Genomic DNA, 23,330 nt, shown 5'->3' with positions numbered 1-23,330 from the left:
AAGGGCAACCTTCGAAGGCTAATCAAGAAATGTATTAAGTTATGTCCAATAAAAAAGGTATCATCTTATTTTCTTTTCCATGTTTTATTTTGTTTGATTTCTATTGATAACCTTAAGAGTGGACTTACACGGCTACCACACTCCTCTATTTTAGTCAATAATGGCCAGGCGCTAAGTGCAAAATTGGGGCCTGGCCATTTACCGTGTGAGCCCTTACCTCTTCCTATTTACTTGCTCCCCCTCCTCGCGGTAAAAAATAGCATATGCCAAGTTCAGTACTACTGCCAGGCTCCTGTGCTACCCCGGCAGTAGGGCTGATTTAGCACACACTACCCACTTTGTAAAAGGGTCTTTTAGTGTGGGGGATAACAATACATGGTAAGAGCAAAGGCTGTGTGGTATCTGTTGAGGCGACGATGGGTGCCTTTGTGCCAACTGCACATTTGATAGCATGTGCTACTTACCATCTGCCAACTACACTATAACAATCCATACCCAAACTCCACTCTATCCCACCAGTCCCCATCCCATTTCACACTAAGCAGACTGCATCGGATATTTACCAGACAGGCTATTGTACCACACGGTAGCCATTTGCACGGGCCTATGCTTATGGTTAATGTTTGGTAAAACTCACACTAAGAACTAGATTCCTTAAATGGCACCCAAATAAATCCATGTGGAGCACTATTCTATAAACGGCACTCTGAGTTGCGCGCCATTTATAGAATAGCACTTAAAGTCAGTTTCTGCGCCCAGAGGATTTACACCAAATGAAACCTGGTATAAATCCTGGCATGCAAGTTACGCACTGATCCCCAGTATTCAGTAATACTGCGTGCATTCTTAGTGAACGCTCCTGGCCCGCCCATGTCCCTCCCATGGCCATGCCTCCTTCTGATTTATGAGCTTTAAGATTTGCAGGCGGATCTGTATAGAATAGCGCGTAGCAAGATGTGCGTGCAAATCCAAATTGTTGCCAATTAACGCCAGTAATTGATTATAGGCATCCAATTACTGGCGCTAATTGGCTCATTAGCCAATTTAGTTGCATGTGCATCTCAGAATAGCCTGCAATTTTGTGTATGTAAATTTCTCCGCCATTGAAAGAATCTTGGGCTAACTGCTTAGCATACTTCAGGGCCCTTTTACAAAGGGCGTAAGGGCCTATGTGCGCGCAGCATGCGTCAAATCGGCATTACCACCCGACTAGTGCGTGCACCTGGTGGTAATTCTGAGTTTGGCGTGTGCCAAAAACCCACAGTAGAAAATAATTTTCTATTTTCTACTGCGGGGGCGTTCACGGCAGTAATCGGCATTTGGTGTGCGCTGGATGGTTACCGCATGGGTAACGCGTGACCCTTACCGCTAAGTCAATGGATGGCATTAAGGGCTCAGGTTGTAAATAAATGCATGCTGGTTTTAATTTTGACGCATGTCCATTTCCCGGCCAAAAGAACCCAATCTGTTTTCTAGATGTGGTGAAGAAATGGTCCAGTGCACGTCCAATATACAATTCCACATTACCGCAGGCCACGTTTTGGCACGCCTTTGTAAAGGGCCCCTCAAGTAAACCTGTCCCTAAATTAGTTCATGGCTTGGCCTGGAATAAACATGGGCTGATAGTTTCAAAAAGTGTAATATTCTTTCCTAACTAGTAGCAGTTTGATCTGGCTACAGGCTGAGTACGCCCTGTGCTGAACAAACAAGTTTCACAAATATTCTCTTTGGATGAGTTGATCAGGTGTAAGTCCCATGACATGACAAATCATACAACTATAGTGCTTTTAATTTTCAGGCTACAGATGGACAGACGTTAAGTTTTTCACACTTTAGAGCCTCCTGATGGAGACGATTGAGGAGTTTCCGTATAACAAGCTACAAATTGTGCTAAACTGGGTCAGTTTAGCACAAGGTAGCTTCACACGTGATATAGATCTCTAGCTGTCAGGAGAGTGGACTGAAAATATCAATTTGTTTCATACAGAAACTCAAGCTGGATTTTAAATCGAATTCCAAGGGTGAAAGGTGAATATTTTTATCAGCTAGAGCCCTGGCTTATCCTTTTCCAGTTATGTCTTCTTTCAGTACATCAGACTGAATCAGATACACTAAGCCTCAGATTTCTCTTTTTTTGTCTGTAAGAAACATGATTAATTTAACTGGCCCTAACTGCTCAAACTGGTAATAACAGGAGGGTGCTGATTCTTCAGTGTGGGCAGTATCGTCCAGGTTGCAATCCTTATCAGGGATGTGCACAGCCAGAAAGAAACTCATTTTTTTTCATATGTTTTCTCATTTTTATTTTTTCCTTTTGTTTCATTCATTCATTTTTGGATTGGATTTATTAATTTTATATACAGCTTTATACCAAAGTGTCAAAATGGTTTCAAGTACAATACTCATTACATTTACAATCACAATACAAACAGTGCAATCTAAACTCAAACGTGTGAAACAATTCTTCCTGAGGGGAACATTTCGCAACCTGATACAATCAATGGTACTAAGCCATGTAGACTACTGCAATGGAATTTATGCGGGATGCAAAGAGCAAACCTTAAAGAAAGTCCAGACCGCTCAAAACACTGCAGCTAGGTTTATCTTCGGAAAAACGCGATTTGAAAGTGCAAAACCCCTTTGCAAAAAACTACACTGGCTCCCAATCAAAGAACGCATTGCTTTCAAAATCTGCACTCTGGTTCACAAAATTATCTACGGTGAAGCTCCGGGATACATGACAGACTTGATCGACCTACCAACTAGAAACACATCCGAATCAACACGAACGTACCTAAATCTGCACTACCCAAGCTGCAAAGGACTCAAATACAAATCAACTTACGGGTCCAGTTTTTCCTACATAAGCACACAACTGTGGAACACATTACCAAAAGCCTTGAAAACTACGAACGACTACCTAAACTTCCAGAAAACACTAAAAACTAACCTGTTTAAAAAGGCATACCCTACCGATCCAACATAAATGCCTGATCTCTGCAACACAACAAAACTAAAGAACGGAATGGACATAACACAACTCTTCCGTTGTATAATTCCCTAGTGTGGCTGTGCCACATGAACTTTATCTTACCACAACATCAGTTTGTATTTGTTTACACCGGAGTCTGTAACACCTCTCCAGTACTATGAAAGCCACATTGAGCCTACAAATAGGTGGGAAAATGCGGGATATAAATGTAACAAATAAGTAAATAAATATGGACAGAAGGGTCCACCTCTCTCCCATAGTGCACCACATGTTCGTGGGGAACCCGGTGCTAAATCATGCTCATTGATTATAATATTGTCTTCAAAATATAACACTCAAAATTATTTGCAATTATCATTTCCAGGAACACTCTAAATGACGGATTTGTGTTCCTTCACTCTTGTGGTTGAGCCCCCAATTACCATTTCCTTTATATAAAGGATTGCGTTCCAAAAGAATTTTATCTAGCCTTTTCTTTTACTAGGCAGCCAAAATTTGGAACTCTTTGCCAGCTTCAGTTACTTCTCTTTCTTATTATATGTCCTTTCGTAAACTGCTTAAGGCAGTCTTATTTTGGAAGTATGTGCTCTCAGGTTAATTTTTTGGTTTAGTTGCAGCTGTTATAAAAATATTCTGATGTATCTGTTGTAAGCTCCCAGTTTACTGTACTGGTTTTTACTTGCAATGTAATTCACTCCAAACTAATCTCTGGTGTGAGCAGAACAGAAATCCCAAGTAATGAGGAAAGGCTAAACAGGTTAGGGCTCTTCAGCTTGGAAAAGAGACGGCTGAGGGGAGATATGATTCAGGTCTACAAAATCCTGAGTGGTGTAAAACAAATAGAAGTAAATTGATTTTTTTACTCGTTCCAAAAGTACAAAGACTAGGGGACACTCGAGGCAGTTACATGGAAATACTTTTAAAACAAATAGGAGGAAATATTTTTTCACTCAATGAAAAGTTAAGCTCTGGAACTCTTTGCCAGAGGAGGTAGTAACAGCGGTTAGCGTATCTGGGTTTAAAAAATGTTTGGACAAATTCCTGGAGAAAAAGTCCATAGTCTGCTCTTGAGATGAACATGGGAAGCAACTGCTTACCCTGGGATATTGTAGTATGGAGTATTGCCACGATTTGGATTTCTGACAGGTACTTGTGACCTGGTTTGGCCACTGTGTGGGAAACAGGATACTGGGCTAGATGGACATTGGTCTGACCCAGTATGGCTACTCTTATTATCTTATGTATGTAACTCCTCACATAACATTAGCACAGAAAAATTGATGGCCTAACTTTATCCAGATGTATCACTTCTATGGGGCCATTATTCAAAGAGATTTATCCAGCCAGAAACGATTCCTGAGCTGGTGCCGTTGAATATCATCATAGACTACTAAACTCAAAGCCAGCTATTTTGGGGGCAGTCGGGGGATAGATTTGGCACTTATGTGCTTAAGTACTGATATTCAGCACGCAATCACCTAAGTTTAGCAGTTAATTCAGTCTGCATAAAAGTCAGTCCCATCTTCATGCAGTGTCGCTTATGCGGTTAAGTGCAGAATATTGCACTTAACCACATAAGAGATAGCCGGCTGCATAAACCCAGATTTTCCAGACATGGCCTGGCATTAAATATCTGGGAATAATGCCAGCAGTAATTAAAAAGTGCTTACCACCATTGGATGAATATCTACCCCTATATGGATAGCTCCAGCACTGCCTGCTCAATACAGACACTCAGTGACACCCACAAACCAGATAGCACTGTTGAATATTCATACTGTATTGAACCAGAGTGGTCAGCATTTAAGCAAAAAAATTGACCACGCTGGCTGAATATGTATTGATTTATTTATTAGGATTTATTTACCACCTTTTTGAAGGAATTCACTCAAGGCGGTGCAAAGTAAGTATAAATAAAATATAAGCAATAGGCAATTACAGCAGTAAAAATATTCAAATAACAATACAAAGTATGGCATAGTATACTACGTACAATGTCAACACAATATGCAATAGAACATTTTAATTGATAGTGAAGGGTAAAGCAAAGATGGAACATTAGATAGGTAAGAGAGTAAGAAGAGTTAGAAAGTAAGGTGACTGATTTAAAGAAAGTTGTACATGAGGTCAGAGAGATGGTTAAATATTATCTCAGCCAGGGTAGGAGTGGATAAACATGTCCTGCTGCAGGATTGACCATAAGTCTACATTTCCCCCATAACAAAGCAGGGACTGAGCCCTAGAAATTAATTTGTCTTACCTGTGACTACACTAGGGATTTTAGACAGAAAGCTCTTGACTGTTCGAATGGGTACCCCACCTGCTTTGTCGTCTTGCATCCTTGTAATAATATCTTCAATCTGGAAGAAACAAGAAAGAGCAAAACCAATTCAGTTTGTCTTTCAATTCATGTTTTGGGATTTTTTTTCAGAACTTGCAAAAGATGAATTGCAAAAGAAAAATCATCTGTGGAGAAATGATTGAAACCCTTGAATGTATTGTGCAAACATATGGCTAGAATTAGTAATGAGCCATCACAATAATGCATGTTATTGGTAATGTAATCAGCTTTGCTCATGCTCAGTTATCCGTGCTTCACTGGGACTTTGATGGAAATAGTCGTGACCTACTCCCAGTTTTCACACCACCAAGCGTTAGAAGCTGTACAGGTCACTAACCTCGCCCTTCACTCCCGTGAAGTGAAGAGGGAAAATAATCTAAAAATTGGATTAATCCTGATTTTGGGAAGAACCAGACCTACTAGTACGATTCAGTAATTTTGTATTTATTGAGTTTAACAAATATAAAGTAAAATTTAAATAACACTTATCAACTTATAACCCAGGCTTTTGACTCTTTAACCAGTTTCCTTTTCTGTACAGACACCTTAACAAAAAGAATTACCCTTTAACCTATATTTTTCTCTCTTTCAGATTCTTCACCATTACCGTCACAGTTCAGAAATGATCAGATAAGTATTGCTTCTCAATACCCCCTTTCTGTGAGTGTAAACGTATAGTTTTTAAATAAACCCTTTGTATCTGCAACCTGTGTATATCTCTATTTAGAATTTGATTCTTTGTTCCACTTTTCTTTTCCAGGTATCTTTAGGATCTTCACTCCCGGGAGACTTAAGGTAAGTATGTTCTCTGTCAGTTTTTTGTTTACAGTGTTCCTTCACTACCCTGGTTCCCACAAATGTACTTAGCTGTAGTGCAGCAATTGTCCACGGAGTCTTTCTTGCGGTGGGGCCCAACTATTCCTCTGGAATGGTTGCTTTTTTCTGCCGTGCAATCTTCTGGCTACACATCTCACTTAACAAAAATAAATGGCAGCAAAACCCTGTCTTCCTACTTTTCTTCTTTATGAATATCTATCAATAAGTGACTTAAACATATAACTGGGGGCTGCTACCTTAAGTAAAATAAAATTAATTTAAATACCCTTCCTTTCTCAAACCTAAACTATGTTTTTTTTTATTCCCTGAACCTAATCAGAGTGTTTGCTCTCTTTCAGTAGTGCAGCATAACTCTCAACATTCCGCTGACAGGCTTTCTCCCCAACATTCCACACTTTTTCATCCCTGCACACACAGCCTTTAAAAATTATTTTCTCTTTTCCCTCTTAATATCCCAAAACCCAATTCTAATCACACTCAACTCCGTCACCTAGCCTCCCACCTACCCTAATTAACCTTACCTTCTCACTCACCCACCTCTTGCACTCCCAAAAACATCCAAACTCAAAATTGCTAATGGAAGCACTTTCCACTTAAGCTTTTACTTCCACCAAGATGTTCCTTGATCACCCTTAATTGTCAGGTTTCCCTAAAAATATTCTTTCCCACCTTTTTCACTCAAAATCACTCCCTCTCACTCACAGACCCTGCAGCGCTTCCTCACTCACTGAAGACCAAAAACACTCTGCCCAACCGACAACCAAGCCGTCTCCCTGGTTACCGGACCTCGGCTTGGGTTCTAATCCCCCTCTGACCAATCAGATACTCCCCAAAAATTCCATTTTTTTTTCTTAAAGCGGTTTGGAATGTTCACCAAAACCACCCAACCCCCATTTTAATCTTATTTTTCCCATAGGGAATAATGGGAAAAATACCAAATACCAAATTAAAATAACACCATTCACTCAAAAATGCCCAAAGTCACCCCAACCCCTATGCACTACTTTCCCCACTAGACCATGTTTTTAAAATGTAAATTTAATAAGTTTTTACGTCCGCCCCCATCTTTCTCCCATAAAACCCCCCAAAAATCCCAAAATTGAATTCAACCCTTATTAAAAATTAATTCGGCACCTTTCCTAACTATACCGTCGAAATTAATATTTTTAACCCTTTCCATACCCTTATTTTAACACTTTAACCCAAACTATCATTTAAAACAATTAAACCCCAAAATCAACACACCTGAAAAATTACTAAAAATTCCCTGATCACAAAACAGAAAATCCCATCCAAATCCGATAAACCCCTGATTTTTTAAAAAATCAAAAACCGCATTTTCACATTTTAAAATTAAACTAATTAAAATTTCGGGGTGAAAACCCCCTTACCTTATTGCTGAATTTTCTCTCACACGAAGACCCCCGCTGGTTCCGGTCCTCAAAATCCCCGACTGAAATCGGAAGCAAAAATAAAAAACTGAAGCTCGGCCCAAAATTTAGGCCCCGGCTTCGGCCTAAACGGAATAATGCGCGCCCCCGATTTGTACATGAGGCACGCCGCCTCATGCACGCATGCACACCTTTTCAGACGTCTTCTTCTCGCCGGCCATGCTCCTTTTCACTGCTGCCTCCCGCAACACATCTCGCACGCCTCAGACCCGTCATTCCTCCTTCCTCCGGCCCCGTGACTACCGCAAAGACGTCCGCGAAGCCTGGCCCAACATCGCCTGCCAGCAAGATCAGCCCCGATCCATCTCGCCACGCCCGGGAACATGCCCAACTGTTCCCAGGCCACCGAAACCCCGGCGCAGCTTTTAGCTGCCCATTCCGACCCAAAAACGGCCACGCCGGTGTAGCTTGCCAGACCCGGAGATGAACCCAACCATCCCCGAGCCTCCAAAATAGCGGCGCCAGTCTCTCCCACGCCCCTCTCTATCAATACGGCCTAAAACAGGCCCGAAAACGCTGGCGCTGCTCCCCGCAACGTCCCTCTGGACCTGTAGTGCCCCTCTCTCCTCTTGGCCTACCCCTGTCCAAAATGCCTTCGCAGCTCCCCGGACACCCCGAAAACGTCAGGAATGCCCCGGATCCACACCTTCCCCAGGTAAGTATTATTTTTTTTTCCTAAGCCCATATTACAGTAACTCGGCCCCACTGTGTAAAATAGGACCTGTTTTAATATGACGTGTGCTAACGCAGTAGTACATGTTAGTAACTCTAGCAAATAGGTCAACATTTTTCTACTGAACAAGGAGAGACAGCAGAGAAGAATTTCATTTTTATGTTATCCTAAACAGTGTTCATCAAAGAGCATTATGGCCCTTATCTTAGAAACCCTAGTCTTGATTTACACATTTTTGAATCAATTATTAGTATGTCTCTATTGAAAATTGATAATCTTGTCTTTAGTGTGTATGTTAATTTTGACACAGTATTTTATTTTATGGTTTGGTTATTATTCATTTTTAATAAATGTATGTTTTTTATGTTTCACCACTCGTTATTTAATCCCTGACACCAGGAGCGGACTGACCATTCAGGCAACTAGGCAGTGCACTACAGCCATCCCCGGTCCTACTTTTAAAGGCGCACCGCTGGTGATCTAGTGGCCTCTGCGGGGTGGGGTGGGGGAGCATGTTCTTTCCTGCCCATTGTGCTTCTGCTATTCCACCTGCCCGGCACCGCCGTACTTTAAAAATGGTGGCTGAGACTCCCTACGGAAGTCAAGTGAGAATGTCGAGACCCGCAAGCCTACGTATCGGCTGCCATTTTGAAAACACGGCGGCGCCAGGCAGGCAGGAGAATAGTGGCAGCGCAGTGGGCAGAAAAGAACATGCTCCCCCCGCAGGCACCCCCCCCCCCCACAGAGACCACTAGACCACCAGGACCCTTCAAGTAGGACCGGGGCAGCGGGGGTGTCAGATGCAGCAGTATGGGGCAGCAGCATGGTGGTAGGGGGTGTGTTGGGCAGTGGCTTGATGAGGTGGCCCAGACCACCCTCAGTGTCCTGGGGCCCAGATCACTCTCAGTCCACCCCTGCCTGACACAGCCTCTAGAGAGGCGAAACGTGGCCATGTTGGGTTGTGTTTTAAAGTGGCAAGAATAAAAGCCTTTTTAATTATTAAAAGACGTGTATTCTGCTTTTGTGGATTGTACTATTTTAGCAAGTGTACAAAAAATTTAGTGAATCTTTTGTTAAGCACTGTTTTAGAGTGCACACAAAAAATTTTAATGGGTGCATATGAAAATTTTATCATGAATTTTCATATATAGGCCCCAGAGAACCTGAATTGTTGTAATCAAAATATGATAACGTTTCACTTCTTAAATCATTTGTTTAATTGGAAAAGAACCCATGTAAGGCAAAAAGCCTGAGGCATTCTAACTGATATGTTGACTCCCCAATCATTCTTTGTTGTCTGTTCTTTTGAAAACCAACACCTGTGTAATGCTTGCTTGGTAGAGAATAACAAATTAAATCTCCTGCTGCAATAAAGCCATTAAACATGAGACTGTTTCAGAATGGCACAAACCATTTGTTTCATCTCAGTAATTGCTTTGCTAAACCACTAGTGGACAATTTTATGCAAATGTAACTGCAAGTGAACACACTTGCTTAATTGGAAACACGTCAGCAATAAAACAGAAGGAAAAGAGCTGCAGAATTTAAGGACAACTGGATGCTGTACATATTTCTTCATGCTTACAAAGTAGTTTCAGATGGAATAGTTACCAAGGGATATTTGCCTCCTCGTGGCCTGAGCCAAAACTCTCTATCTCCCCCCCCTCCTCCTAGGTATTCCAGGTTATCTGAGTACTCCTCCCCCTTCTCCCTTCTTACTAATAGGTCTCCTAGTGTCCATTTTCTTGTTTCCTTGCCACCCCATTAGCTCTTTTCAAGAGCAGAGCTGCATTTTAGGTTACCATGTGGCATTTTCCAAGAGCACCTGTTAAGATGACTCACCATTCTCCTTAGTGGCCACAGGCAAAACAGCTTGGGCAGCTCGAAAACCAACCAATGATATTCTATATACCAGTGGCATTCACACCCAGTCCTCAAGGGCCACCAACAGTTCAGATTTTCAGGATATTTCCAATGATTAGCAGATGAGATTTGCATATGATGGTACTGGTAGGCATGCAAATTTCTGTCATGCATATTCATTAGGGATATCCTAAACACCTTACCTTTGGTGGACCTCAAAGAATGGGAGTGAAGACCAAGGGTGTATACTGATAACGATTTTAAGGCAGAAACAGAAATTGCATGCAAGTTAAAATTGATATTGTCTCGAAAAATGTATTTAGCCCTCTTGGAGACATAGAGGGCCTTTTACAAAGGTGTGCTGAAAAATGGCTTGTGATAGTGTAGATGCGTGTTTTGGGCGCACACAGACTCATTTTTCAGTGCACCTGTAAAAAATTACCTTTTTAAAATTTTTTACCAAAAACGGACGTGCAGCAAAATGAAAATTGCCGCCCGTCCATTTTGGGTCTGAGACCTTACTGCCAGCCATTGACCTAGCGGTAAAGTCTCACGTGGTAACAGGGCGGTAATAGTCTACATGTGTAGAATGACAATTACTGCTCGATTACCGCCCACGCGCCAGAAAATAAAAATATTTTCTGGCGCACCTAACAGACGTGCATAAAAAATGAAATTACCGCAAGGGCCACGCAGTAGCTGGGCAGTAACTCAAAACTGACGCACGTTGGGTGCACGTAGGCACCCATATGGCTTAATAAAAGGGCCCCAGAGTATGTAACATACTAAAATAAAAAACAGCACAGCACAAGAAACAGGAGGGTAAACAGCTTACTAGGATCTTCTTTCAGCTGACTGTGTGAAGGGATTTGTGCAAATCTATAACAAGGAAAATGGGAATGACCTACTTACAGTCTAGAGCACTTTAGTTAAAATTCAGCACTTATTCAAATAAAATTATAAAACATTGCATTTAATTATTGTATCTAAATTTTAGTAACTAATGTTCTAATAATGTGGTGAGAGGGTTGTTCTGAAAACTGTGAAAAAAACAATTGAGTGGGAAAGCTGATTTATGTAATGAAAGTACTGTTCACTCGTGCTTTCTGTAGGCGACGCCTACACCCGGCACAAGTTACAATAGGCATAATAGTGCAACATTGTAATGTGTTGGGCATGGGCTTTGCCTTCCGAAAACGAGAGTGAACAGTACTTTCATTACATAAATCAGTTATTCATTATGAGGTTCTTTTATTAAGCCACGCTAAAAAATGGACCCCGTTACTTTTAGTGTGTGGGTTTCCCACGTGCTGTGGCTCCTTTTAGCACAGCAGTAAAATGGCTGTTTGTCTTTCTTTTTTTTTTTTTTTGTAACAGCCACACGCTAATTTCCAAATTAGTGTATGGCCACTATTGGGGGAGCCCTTACAGCCATCTGTTTAGGAGGCGGTAAGGGCTCCTGCGCCGCTACTCTCACGCTAAGAGGTCCTTTTACTAAGGTGCACTGAAAAATGGCCTGCGCTAGTGAAAGCGCGTGTTTTGGATGCACACAGTTCCATTTTTCAGCGCATCTGTAAAAATGCCTTTAAAAAATTTTTTGACTGAAAATGGACGTGCGGCAAAATGAAAATTGACACGTGTCCATTTTGGGTCTGAGACCGTATCGCCGCCCATTGACTTAGCGGTAAGGTCTCACGCATTAACCGGGCGGTAATGGTCTACGCTCGTAAAATGCCTTTTTACCGCCCAGTAGCGCCGCGAGTCAGAAAATAAAATTTATTTTCTGGCACGCGTAGTGGATGCTGGTTAAAAATGAAATTACTGCCTGGGCTATGCGGTAGCCAGGCGGTAATTTTAAATTGACATGAGATGGTTGCACATAGGTGCCTACGGAGCTTAGTAAAAGCCCTTATTGGGCAGCAACTGGTAATGTTCCCTCTGTTACCTGATTAGCATAGGCACGCCTACTCTCCACCCTTGGGCATGCCTCCTGTGCTCTAAAATAAAAAGTATTTTTCAGTGTGGGATTAGCATGCGAAAACCAGTACACTATCGTGGGACACCTCAGCACGATCCACGCTACTGCTTTTTTAGTAGGCATGAGCTAGGCCTACCATGCCTTAGTAAAAGGGCCCTTAATAAACCAGCAGTTGTTTTTCACAGTTTTCAGAACAACCCTCTCTCACCCCTTTATTAGATGTTAGAACAGCATAATCATTAGAATTCAGATACAGTCATCTGTGATTTCTATAACGTTCTATGGATAAGTGCAGAATTTTAATTAAAGTGCTCTAGATTGTAATTAGGTCATACACACATAAATATACGCAACCACACACAAAATACAATCCAATCTGTTACAGTCCGACCCTCTCTGCATTCTCACTAGGAAGCACATTTATCATCTCCCACCCCAGCCAAATCTCCACTTTTCTTGTTCAGAGCTTTCGCACTCTCCGGAGAGTATAAACTCTGTGAAGTGTGGAAAGACTAAGAGCAGGATGAAGGCTGGAATATCACGACTTGCACAGAGCCATCAGCCAGATATTGATTCAGTCAACCATTATACTCCTGCTCCAACTGCTTGGAAAGATACACAAACTGAGAAAAAGAAATATTCTTTTTTAAAACTTGTATTTATGCAAACAGCAAGATGACCCACAACAAACTGTGCTTATTCAAGAACACATGGAAATTTAGGTATCACAACCCTGAACAACCAGTAAATCAAATAAAACAACATAAAAGGAATGTTCCCCTCTGTTATCTCTTATCTGAGTGGGAAGCCTGTGAGTCAGTCAACTCGTTCCAAGTATTTGAAAAAGAAATATGTTTTTTAGCATAGAACATAATAAGAGTACACAGGCTAGGCAAGAGCCCTATAAAACTACACATATTTAATGGCAATAAATAGAGGAATTTTCATACCACTGAAAATGGCTTCCTTTCAACATGAGTAAAAGTACCCACATTGTTCACAGTCTGGTTCCATTTAGCTACAACAAAAACACGATGGGTTAAGTCAGGGCAGGGAACTGTTTACACTTTCTACATACCAATCCCATCTATTCCACTAATAATAAACAAAGAGATGCATTAATAACTTATTTTCTTTTGTAAATATTTCTATATGACCAGCACAGACCATATTGGTCTTACACTGTCAACGGGTGATATGGACCATTTTTCACTGGACTGCTGTTTCAAGGGACCCAACTCTAAAATTTCATGTCAGTTGTAGAGGTCCCACTTAAAGCATTCAACACAAAACACTGTGGCCACAAAACATGGTCTATGTCGCTTGTGGACAATGTAAGGGGGAAAGGGAATTGGACTTGATATAGTGCCTTTCTGTGGTTTTTGCAACTACATTCAAGGTGGTTTACATAGTATATACAGGGCATATATCTGTACCTGGGGCAATGAAGGGTTAAGTGACTTGCCCAGAGTCACAAGGAGCTTCAGTGGGAATCAAATCCAGTTCCCCAGGATCAAAGTCTCCTGCACTAAACATTAGGCTACTCCAATATAAGACCAATACAGTCTGTGCTAGTCCTTAAGAAAACCTATGAGCACATAAAAATATTCACAAAAGAAATAGATGGGATTGTTATATAGAGGCTTTTTTATCCCATAATTTTATTTATTTTCCCATTGTTCTGTGATGGTTTTTCCTATACTTTCTACATAGACATTTGCACCTGCTTTATGTTTACAGGTATAACAGGGCAGTGGCGTACTCAGGAATTTTTAAAAGAGGTGCGTCTCCTGTGCTCTACATCCTCCACGCCCCTTGCAGTACCTTAAAATCACTTCCGCTTCAGGGTAGCAACAGTAACATAGTAACATAGTAGATGACGGCAGAAAAAGACCTGCACAGTCCATCCAGTCTGCCCAAGAAATGTGCCACTTTTTTGTGTATACCTTACCTTGATTTGTACCTGTCTTTTTCAGGGCACAGACCGTACAAGTCTGCCCAGCACTATCCCCGTCTCCAGTGGTGTGCTGGTAAAATTTTAACAACAGGCTCTCTCCCCGGTCCACCTCGGCGCCCCCCCGTCCACCACTGCACCCCCCCCCCAATCCACCTCTGCGCCCCCCCCATCCACCTCTGCGCCCCCCCCCCAAAATTGCAGAGCTAGCTATAGCCGGGGGGGGGGGGGGGGGGGCAATGCATTACTCTCTCCAGGAAAAAAAAAAATTAAATGATCCCAGGTTCCAATCTAATTCATGTTTAATATGGGATAAAATGCCATAAATAAGTAAATAAATATAAACTTTTAATGTTCAGCACCTGATTCTCAAAGTGGACTTATTCCAAACACTATAATGAAAATAAAATTATTTTTTTCTACCTTTGTTGTCTGGTGACTTTGTTTCTCTGATCATGCTGGCCCAGTATCTGATTCTGCTGCTCTCTATCTGTTCCCTTGACTCCGTTTCCAGGGCTTCCTTTCCATTTATTTCTTTTCTTTCCTCCTTTCTTCTTCATTTCTGGTCCTCTGCAGACTTGACTGTACAGTGGATCCAGCTTCTGCCTATTTTCTCCATCCATGTGCAGTTTCTCTCCTCACTTCCTTTTCCCTCATCTAATCTCCTTTCTCTATCTTCCCTCCATGTCCAGCATTTCTTCTCTCTCCCTTCCCTCCCCTCCATCCATGTCCTGAAACTCTCCTCTCTCCCCTGTCCTCCTCTATCCATCCATACCCAGCAATTCTCTTCTCTCCCCTGCCCCCCTACCCATCCATGCCCAGCAATTGTCTTCTCTCCTCTGCCCCCCTCTATCCATCCATGCCCAGCAATTGTTTTCTCTCCCCTGCCCCCCTCTACCCATCCATGCCCAGCGATTCTCCTCCCTCCCCTGCCCTCCCCTCCCATCCATGTCCAGCGATTCTCCTCCCTCCCCTGCCCTTCCCTCCTGCTCCCATCCATGTCCAGCGATTCTCCTCCCTCCCCTGCCCTTCCCTCCTGCTCCCATCCATGTCCAGCAATTCTCCTCCCTCCCCTGCCCTCCCCTCCTGCTCCCATCCATGTCCAGCAATTCTCCTCCCTCCCCTGCCCTTCCCTCCCGCTCCCATCTCATGTCCAGCGATTCTCCTCCCTCCCCCTGCCCTTCCCTCCTGCTCCCATCCATGTCCAGCGATTCTCCTCCCTCCCCTGCCCTTCCCTCCTGCTCCCATCCATGTCCAGCAATTCTCCTCCCTCCCCTGCCCTCCCCTCCTGCTCCCATCCATGTCCAGCAATTCTCCTCCCTCCCCTGCCCTTCCCTCCCGCTCCCATCTCATGTCCAGCGATTTTCCTCCCTCCCCTGCCCTCCCCTCCCGCTCCGATCTCATGTCCAGCGATTCTCCTCCCTCCCCTGCCCTCCCCTCCCGCTCCCAAACATGCCCAGCGATTGCCCTTTGCCCACACTGTCCCCTCCCGCTCCCATCCATCTTTTTTAAATACCTCCTCGCCGTTGAAACGCCGCGTTAAAGTCCTGCTGCCCGTCTCTAGCTTTCCCTCCCTGTTTGCTGCAGTTCGCGTGAACTTCGTGCCCTTAGTCCCGCCTTCTGACGTATGACGTCAGAAGGCGGGACTAAGGGCACGAAGTTCACGCGAACTACAGCAAATGGAGGAAAAGCTTGGGCAGCAGCAGCAGGGCTTTAATGCGGCACTTCAACGGCGAGGAGGTATTTAAAAAAGATGGATGGGAGCGGGAGGGGACGGTGGGGGCGAAGGGCAATCGCTGGGCATGTTTGGGAGTGGGAGGGGAGGTAAGCATGGCGCCCTCCTGCCATGCTTACCTCCTGCAATGGATCCGGCTCGCCCCAAACAACAACCGGCTCGCAAGAGCTGTCAAAATTTAACAAGCGGCTCCTGCGAGCCGGAGCGAGCTGGCTCCAGCACACCACTGCCAGCCTCCCAACCACCAGCCCCGCCTCCCACTACCGGCTCTGTTATCCAATCTCGGCTAAGCTCCTGAGGATCCATTTCTTCTGCACAGGATTCCTTTATGTTTATCCCACGCATGTTTGAATTCCATTACCGTTTTCATCTCCACCACCTCCCGCGGGAGGGCATTCCAAGCATCCACCACTCTCTCCGTGAAAAAATACTTCCTGACATTTGTCTTGAGTCTGCCCCCCTTCAATCTCATTTCATGTCCTCTCATTCTACCGCCTTTGTATCTCCGGAAAAGGTTCGTTTGCGGATTAATACCTTTCAAATATTTGAACGTCTGTATCATATCACCCCTGTTTCTCCTTTCCTCCAGGGTATACATGTTCAGGTCAGCAAGTCTCTCCTCATACGTCTTGGGGCACTCATAGGCTGCCTGCGGCCCGCACTGGGACTTTCTCTCTGAACCATCCCGCCCTTCACAAAACAGGAGAGGAGGAGCGGCTGCAGAGACTGCGTTGTAAGACTTGGGCATTTGCGAATGATTTGGGCTGGGTTTAAAAACATTTATCGCTTCTTTTCGTTTTGTAGCAGCTGCTGCTGCTCAACAGAAGAAGCAGCAGCGGCGGCCGGACAGCGTTACTACTGGCATATGCGGGTGGCGATGGGGTTTGATGCGCCGGGGGGGGGGTGTTGATGTGCTTCAGGTGGGGGGTGTTTGATGTGCTTGGGGGGGGAGGGGGTGTTTGATGTGCCGCGGGGGGGGGGGGGGGGGGGGGGAATTGGGTGATGCACCGAGGGGGGGGGGTTCTGTGGTGCCGCGCTTGTAGTTTTTTGATGTGCCACTCCCTGCCACTTGCTCCGAAGTGGCACGGAGCAGCGCACTGACATCTGATTCCCAGGCAGGGAGAGGAGTAGGAAAACATGCTCGTTTCCCTACTCCTCCCCCTGCCTGGGAATCAGCTGTTAATGACGTCATCCTGGCTACGGAGCCTAGTTCAGCAACTCCAGGAGCCACGGACACAGGCAGTCGCACATTAGAACGTTGGTGGTGAGAATTATTATATAGGACTAGCATTAACTAGGTACCATATACAGGTGTATATGTGCTTAGCAGTCACAGAATTGGCTTAAGTGCTCACGCCTAAACACCAGAGATTAGCACAGAAGTGATAGTAATTTACTGTGCATCTGATGCAACTTTGTCAGTGCGCACTCCAGTTTTGATACGTCTGTGATTAGATGTGTTCTTTTCAGACATCACAGAGCGCTGAGGAGTTAAATACCTCTACACTACAGGGACTCCTGAGGCAGGCCTTTGTGGCTGAAACACGATTTGTGTCAAGTCCATTACATCTTTTGAATAAACCTTCTGATGTGAAATAATCTTAGCTATGTTTTGCCAATATTCTATAAGTTACATGTGTAAGTCCTACCCAGACTTTGCCTATGAGCATGCCTACCTGAAAATATACTATGTACGATACATATGTATTTACAACACATTTTTGGCATGTACGGACCCAATATTCAGCCAGCAGCGATCAATGTTTTCCTAACCACCCCTGGCATTAAACCTGGAAATTCAGCGCTGGGCTATGTCCAGGCACCAGCACGGAATTTCCAGGTTAGCAGAGACAGCTAACACATAGAGGGGCATTTTCGAAAGAAACGTCTAAATTGTGATTTGGACGTCTTTGTAAAACATCCAAATCCAGAGGCGGGGAAAAGCTCATTTTCGAAAAAAGATGGCTGTCCATCTTTTGTTTCAAAAATACCAAGGATGTCCTTAGATTTGGACGTCTTTGACTTTTGGCGATTTTCGAAACCAAAGACGTCCAAGTCAAAAACGTTCAAATGCAAGCCATTTGGACATGGGAGGAGCCAGCATTTCTAGTGCACTGGTCCCCCTGACATACCAGGACAGCAATTGGGCACCCTAGGGGGCACTGCAGTGGACTTCATAAAATGCTCCAAGGTACATAGCTCCCTTACCTTGTGTGATGAGCCCCCCAAAACCCACTACCCCAACTGTACACTACTACCATAGCCCTTACGGGTGAAGGGGGGCACCCATATGTGGGTACAGAGGGTTTCTGGTGGGTTTTGGGGGGCTCGCTGTTTCCTCCACAAATGTAACAGGTAGGGGGGTATGGGCCTGGGTCCGCCTGTCTGAAGTGCACTGCACCCACTAAAACTGCTCCAGGGACCTGCATGTGCTGTCATGGACCTGAGTATGACATCTGAGGCTGGCACGTAATATTTTTAATGATGTTTTTTGAGGGTGGGAGGGGATTAGTGACCATTGGGGGAGTAAGGGGTGGTCATCCCCGATTCCCTCCGGTGGTCATCTGGTCATTTCAGGCACCTTTTTGTGCCATATTCGTAATAAAAACATGTCTGGGTGAAAACGTCCAAGTTGTAGTCATGGACGTCTCTGCTTTTTTCAATTATGGGTCAAAGACGTCCAAGGCTTAAGAATGTCCAAGTCCCACCTTCACCACGCCTCCGATACGCCCCCTTGAAATGTGGACGTCCTTGCGATGGACTTCAGTTAGAGACATCCAAAATCGGGTTTCGATTATACCAATTTGGACGTCTCTGAGAGATGGACGTCCAAGTACCGATTTATGTCAGAAAATGGATGTCCATCTCTTTAGAAAATGAGCCTGATAGCCAGTTAAGGGCTCCTTTTAACTAAGGTGCATCTTGTCATTTAGCACACACTAATCATTAGCAAGCACTAAATCCATTAGCGCACCTTAGTAAAAGGACCCCGGACTTAACCAGCTGTGGGTTGTTGCGTAAAGATAGGACTGACTTTCATGTGGTCCTATTTATGCAGTTAATCTGGACGGTTAAGTGCTGAATATTGCACTTAACAGGCCAAGGGCTGACTCTGTCCCTGGAACACCCCTCAAAATAGCAAGTTTTCAGTTCAGTGCTAACCAGTTATTTTCAGAAACACTAACCAGTTAAGTGTGGTTGAAACTTAGCGGTTAGCCTTGAACAGGTGATTTAACCCGCCATGAGCTGTTTCTGGTTGGTTAAATCGCTTTGAATATCGACCCCCTATGCAAATCTATACAGTATTCTAATCATTTGTGCATTTAAAAGACATGCAATTCTTAGCATTCTGTTTCATAGAATTATTCCAAAGTGCTACACATCACTGATATTCAAAGGGAAGATTCTCTTTGAAAATTATTTATCTTTTTGGATTTGCTCACACCTTATGTCAAGATGAGTTATATTTAGGTACACAGGGTATTTCCCTGTCAGGCTCACAATTTAAAAGTTTGTACCTGCAGCAATGGAGGGTCAAGTGATTTGCCCAAGGAGCAACAGTGGGATTTGAACCAGGTTCCGCTGGATATCAAGCCCACTGCTCTGACCACTAGGCCACTCCTCCACTCCACACAGTTCGCAGGCTCACAGATATATTGCACCTATAAGGTTGCAACCTCCAGATCCACTCTAAAAATAGCTCTTTAAGGGGCCCTTTTACTAAGCCATGTAGACGCATATGAGCATCCCACACACATCATTTTGAACTACCACCCTGCTACCATGTGGCCCAGGCGATAGTTTCATTTTTTATGCGAACCCGCTATGTGGGCTGGAAAGGTTTCCGGTGCGCAGCACTAACCAGGCTGTAATCGGCATTGTACGCAGGCTGACGATTACCACCCAGTTAACGTGCGAGACCTTACCGCTAAATCAATGGGTGGCAGTAAGGTCTCAGGCCCAAAATAGATGCGCACCAATTTTCATTTTGCCGCACGTCCATTTTCGGACCCCCAAAAAAGAGGCCCTTTTTGCAGGTGCGCTGAAATATGGACCTGCGCGCATCCAATACATGCGCTACACCAGCACAGGCCATTTGTCGGCGCATCTTAGTAAAAGGACCCCTAAAACTAATATTAAGCTTTTTCTTCCTCTTCCCCTTTCCTAGTTACAGTCCTTGTTATGAATGATGCAATACAAGATCATTGCAGTCATTTGTTATAACAAAAAAAAAACAGATCCAGTCTACTGAAGATTAAACAATCCATCATACAGCTCATTTAAACAGCTGCTATGGTGATAACACACAAAACTCTAAGTTTAGCCCTATCTCCTCTAGATTGTATAATTTGATTCCCACCATCCCTTTCCTGCTGTCTTTGTTTTGGTTTATCCTGCCCAGTAATGAATAAAACCACAGCTTTACAACCTTTCTGCTAGTTTTCCACTACAATTATAACACATATTTCAGCTGGTCAAGAACTTTATTTTAGACAGACAAACGTTATTCAGGGTTCTAAATTAAAAATAAAAAAATATATATATAGGCAGTGACGTACGAGGAACATGTGTGAGAAGATGAAGAAAAATCACAGAAAAAGACAATGCTTTGCATGAATGGATTTATTTTTATTGAAACCGTTCATCATCGCTTTGCAAACAGATGCCTTTTCATAACTGTTAATAGCTATCACTCTGACTTTTGTATTTCATTACGTCCCTTATGTCTTCTGGGAAGTGGTGAAAAGATGAGTCCTTGGCTGCTTTATCTCATCGGTCCTGGAGGCGGTAGGAGCACAAGCGACTCAGAGCCATATTTTTTAATCCAAAAAAATGCAAGCTTCAGTGGGCTGGCGCCTGCCCAACACAACCTGAATAAAATTAGCCCATGTTTTCCTTTTTATGGCAAGCTATTACTTCTAATGTATCTCTGAAAAGAGGAGCAGGTGGCTTATACTGATAACAGTTGCCTTTTGTAGTGTCCGTGTATGTTTCAAAAATCAGGAAGCTAAACAGATATAATAGGACATGCTAGGAAGATTATAGCAAGAGTGGTTGCATTTGTTGCTCCTCAGGAGCTGAAGTATTAAAAACACACATTATTTTAGCACAGGCGTTATTAGGTTTACTATTACGAAAAATGCACTATAAAAAGTGCTAAATTTAGTACAGAGGCTCCTGCACTAGAAAGGAGAATAAAACCCTTGCCTACCTATGCAGGGAAAAACAGGTCCCTCTCCTTTCAATTTTTCATCTCACCCATGCACTCAACGGTGAAAAATATATACCCACCTCCCAATTCCCCCCTCACAGAGGCTCTACCAAAAACAGGTGTTCTTCAGGTACAGTGGGATTATCAGCCACATATACCATCTCCTTCTTTTGGAGCTGGCTTAATTTTAAGGTATTATACATTTAACCCAGGATGGGAACAATTCTTATTAAGTTGGCAAAACATCAGGAACTTCAGCCTTGAATTGTAAACATGTATGCAATTCCACAAAATAAAACCTTTTCTATGCTTCCACTCTTAACCTTGATATTCACTCATGAACAATTTGCCTAGTTATGAAGGTATCACAATGGCTCCTCAGATGGCTTATGTCAAAGAAGATGACCTTCAGTTTCCCAGTGCTAGAACAGAACGGCCTTGACAGCTTATATAATTAAAGTAGCTTTGGAAATGTAGACCCAGACCTGTCATGTGACTACTCAAGGTTAAGGTGTTGCTTATAGATTAACAATAGTAGACAAGAGTGAATTGTGCATAATTAGCCTTACATAAGCTCTGTTCAATGTTTGTGTTCAATCTATTGTGATGTTCATTCTCGCTACTGGCAACCAGGGCCGTGCCGATGCGGTAAGCGAGGTAAGCGCCGCAGGGGGGCGCCCACCTCTGGAGGGCGCCACCGCGGTGCTTACCCTCGCCCCGCGCCGCCGAGGACTTTAAACTGCAGCAGCGTCGGTGAAAGCGCTGCCGACGTCTCCCTTCCCTTGCACTCATTGGTTCCCTCAGTGTCCCGCCTTCTTCTGACGTCAGAAGAAGGCGGACACTGAGGGAACCAAGAGCGCGGTGGGGGCGGTCCGCCCCGGGTGTCAGCGGGTGGGAGGTGCTCCGCTCCCACTGCTCCCAGCCTACCTTCTTAAAAAAAAAATAAATCAGTAAAGCGGCGTGGCAGGCAGCGCAGCTTCGCGTCTGCCCTGCTTGTAAAACAAGTAGATCTCCTCGTCGGGCCTTCGCTCACTGGGTCCCGCCCTCGAGGAAATAGGAAGTTACCTCAGAGGAGGGCGGGACCCAGTGAGCGAAGGCCCGACGAGGAGATCTACTTGTTTTACAAGCAGGGCAGACGCGAAGCTGCGCTGCCTGCCACGCCGCTTTACTGATTTATTTTTTAAAAGAAGGTAGGGTGGGAGCAGCGGGAGCGGAGCACCCCCCCCCCCCCACCCGCTGTCATCTCGACAGAGCTGCTAGTCGGGTCGGATCAGGGGTGCCCAGATGGCAGAAGGGGAAGGGGATGGGGATGGGGATGGGGAGGGGAGCCCAGATGACAGAAGGGGATGGGGTGCCCAGATGGCAGAAGGGGATGGGGAGGGGAGCCTAGATGGCAGAAGGGGATGGGGTGGGGAGCCCAGATGACAGAAGGGGATGGGGAGGGGAGCCCAGATGACAGAAGGGGATGGGGAGGGGAGCCTAGATGGCAGAAGGGGATGGGATGGGGTGCCCAGATGACAGAAGGGGATGGGGTGCCCAGATGGCAGAAGGGGATGGGGAGGGGAGCCTAGATGGCAGAAGGGGAGGGGGGGGGGAGCCCAGATGACAGAAGGGGATGGGGAGGGGAGCCTAGATGGCAGAAGGGGATGGGGTGGGGAGCCCAGATGACAGAAGGGGATGGGGTGGGGAGCCCAGATGACAGAAGGGGATGGGAGCCCAGATGACAGAAGGGGATGGGGTGCCCAGATGGCAGAAGGGGATGGGGAGGGGAGCCTAGATGGCAGAAGGGGATGGGGTGGGGAGCCCAGATGGCAGAAGGGGATGGGGTGGGGAGCCCAGATGGGGTCTGGGGCTGAAAGGGGAGGCCCTAATGCAAGGCATGTGGATGAAGGGAGCTGGAACTGGGGGCTGAAAAGGAGGGTAGGTGGGATAAGGGGGCTAGTATTGGGACTGGAGGCTGAAAAGGGACAAGAGCTGAAACTGTGGGGACTGGGGGCTGAAAAGAAGACAGGGAGAAGTGGCTGGGGCTGAAGCTCGGGACTAGTGAGAGAAAAGGGCTGCGTTTGAAACTGGGGGCTGAAAAGGGGACAGGGAGAAGTGGCTGGGGGCCGAAGCTCAAGACTGGTGGGAGAAAAGGGCTAGGGCTGAAACTGGGGACTGGTGGGATAGTGGGGCTGGAACTGGGGGCTGAAAAAAAGGGGCAGAGAGAGGGGACAGATCCTAGATGGAAGGGACCTTGATGGATGGGAGAGGGAGGGCAAATGGTGGATTGAGCGGACAGAGAGAAAGGGCAG

The 23,330-nt window shown here is 44.8% G+C and overlaps 1 protein-coding gene across 3 annotated transcripts in view; it reads right to left on the bottom strand.

Moving 5' to 3' along the window:
* RGS6 (regulator of G protein signaling 6) overlaps window positions 1-23,330 on the bottom strand; it is a 495,104-nt gene that overhangs the window by 228,150 nt on the left and 243,624 nt on the right. For all 3 annotated transcript variants that reach the window (XM_030214495.1, XM_030214493.1, XM_030214494.1), the window contains one exon: window positions 5,253-5,352. In XM_030214495.1, coding sequence (XP_030070355.1) covers window positions 5,253-5,352 — 100 coding nt within the window. The remainder of the gene's footprint in view (window positions 1-5,252; window positions 5,353-23,330) is intronic.

This window comes from Microcaecilia unicolor, chromosome 9 (assembly GCF_901765095.1).
Source record: "Microcaecilia unicolor chromosome 9, aMicUni1.1, whole genome shotgun sequence".
Classification (NCBI taxonomy): Eukaryota; Metazoa; Chordata; class Amphibia; order Gymnophiona; family Siphonopidae; genus Microcaecilia; species Microcaecilia unicolor.
This window is presented reverse-complemented; position numbering and strand designations above follow the sequence as displayed.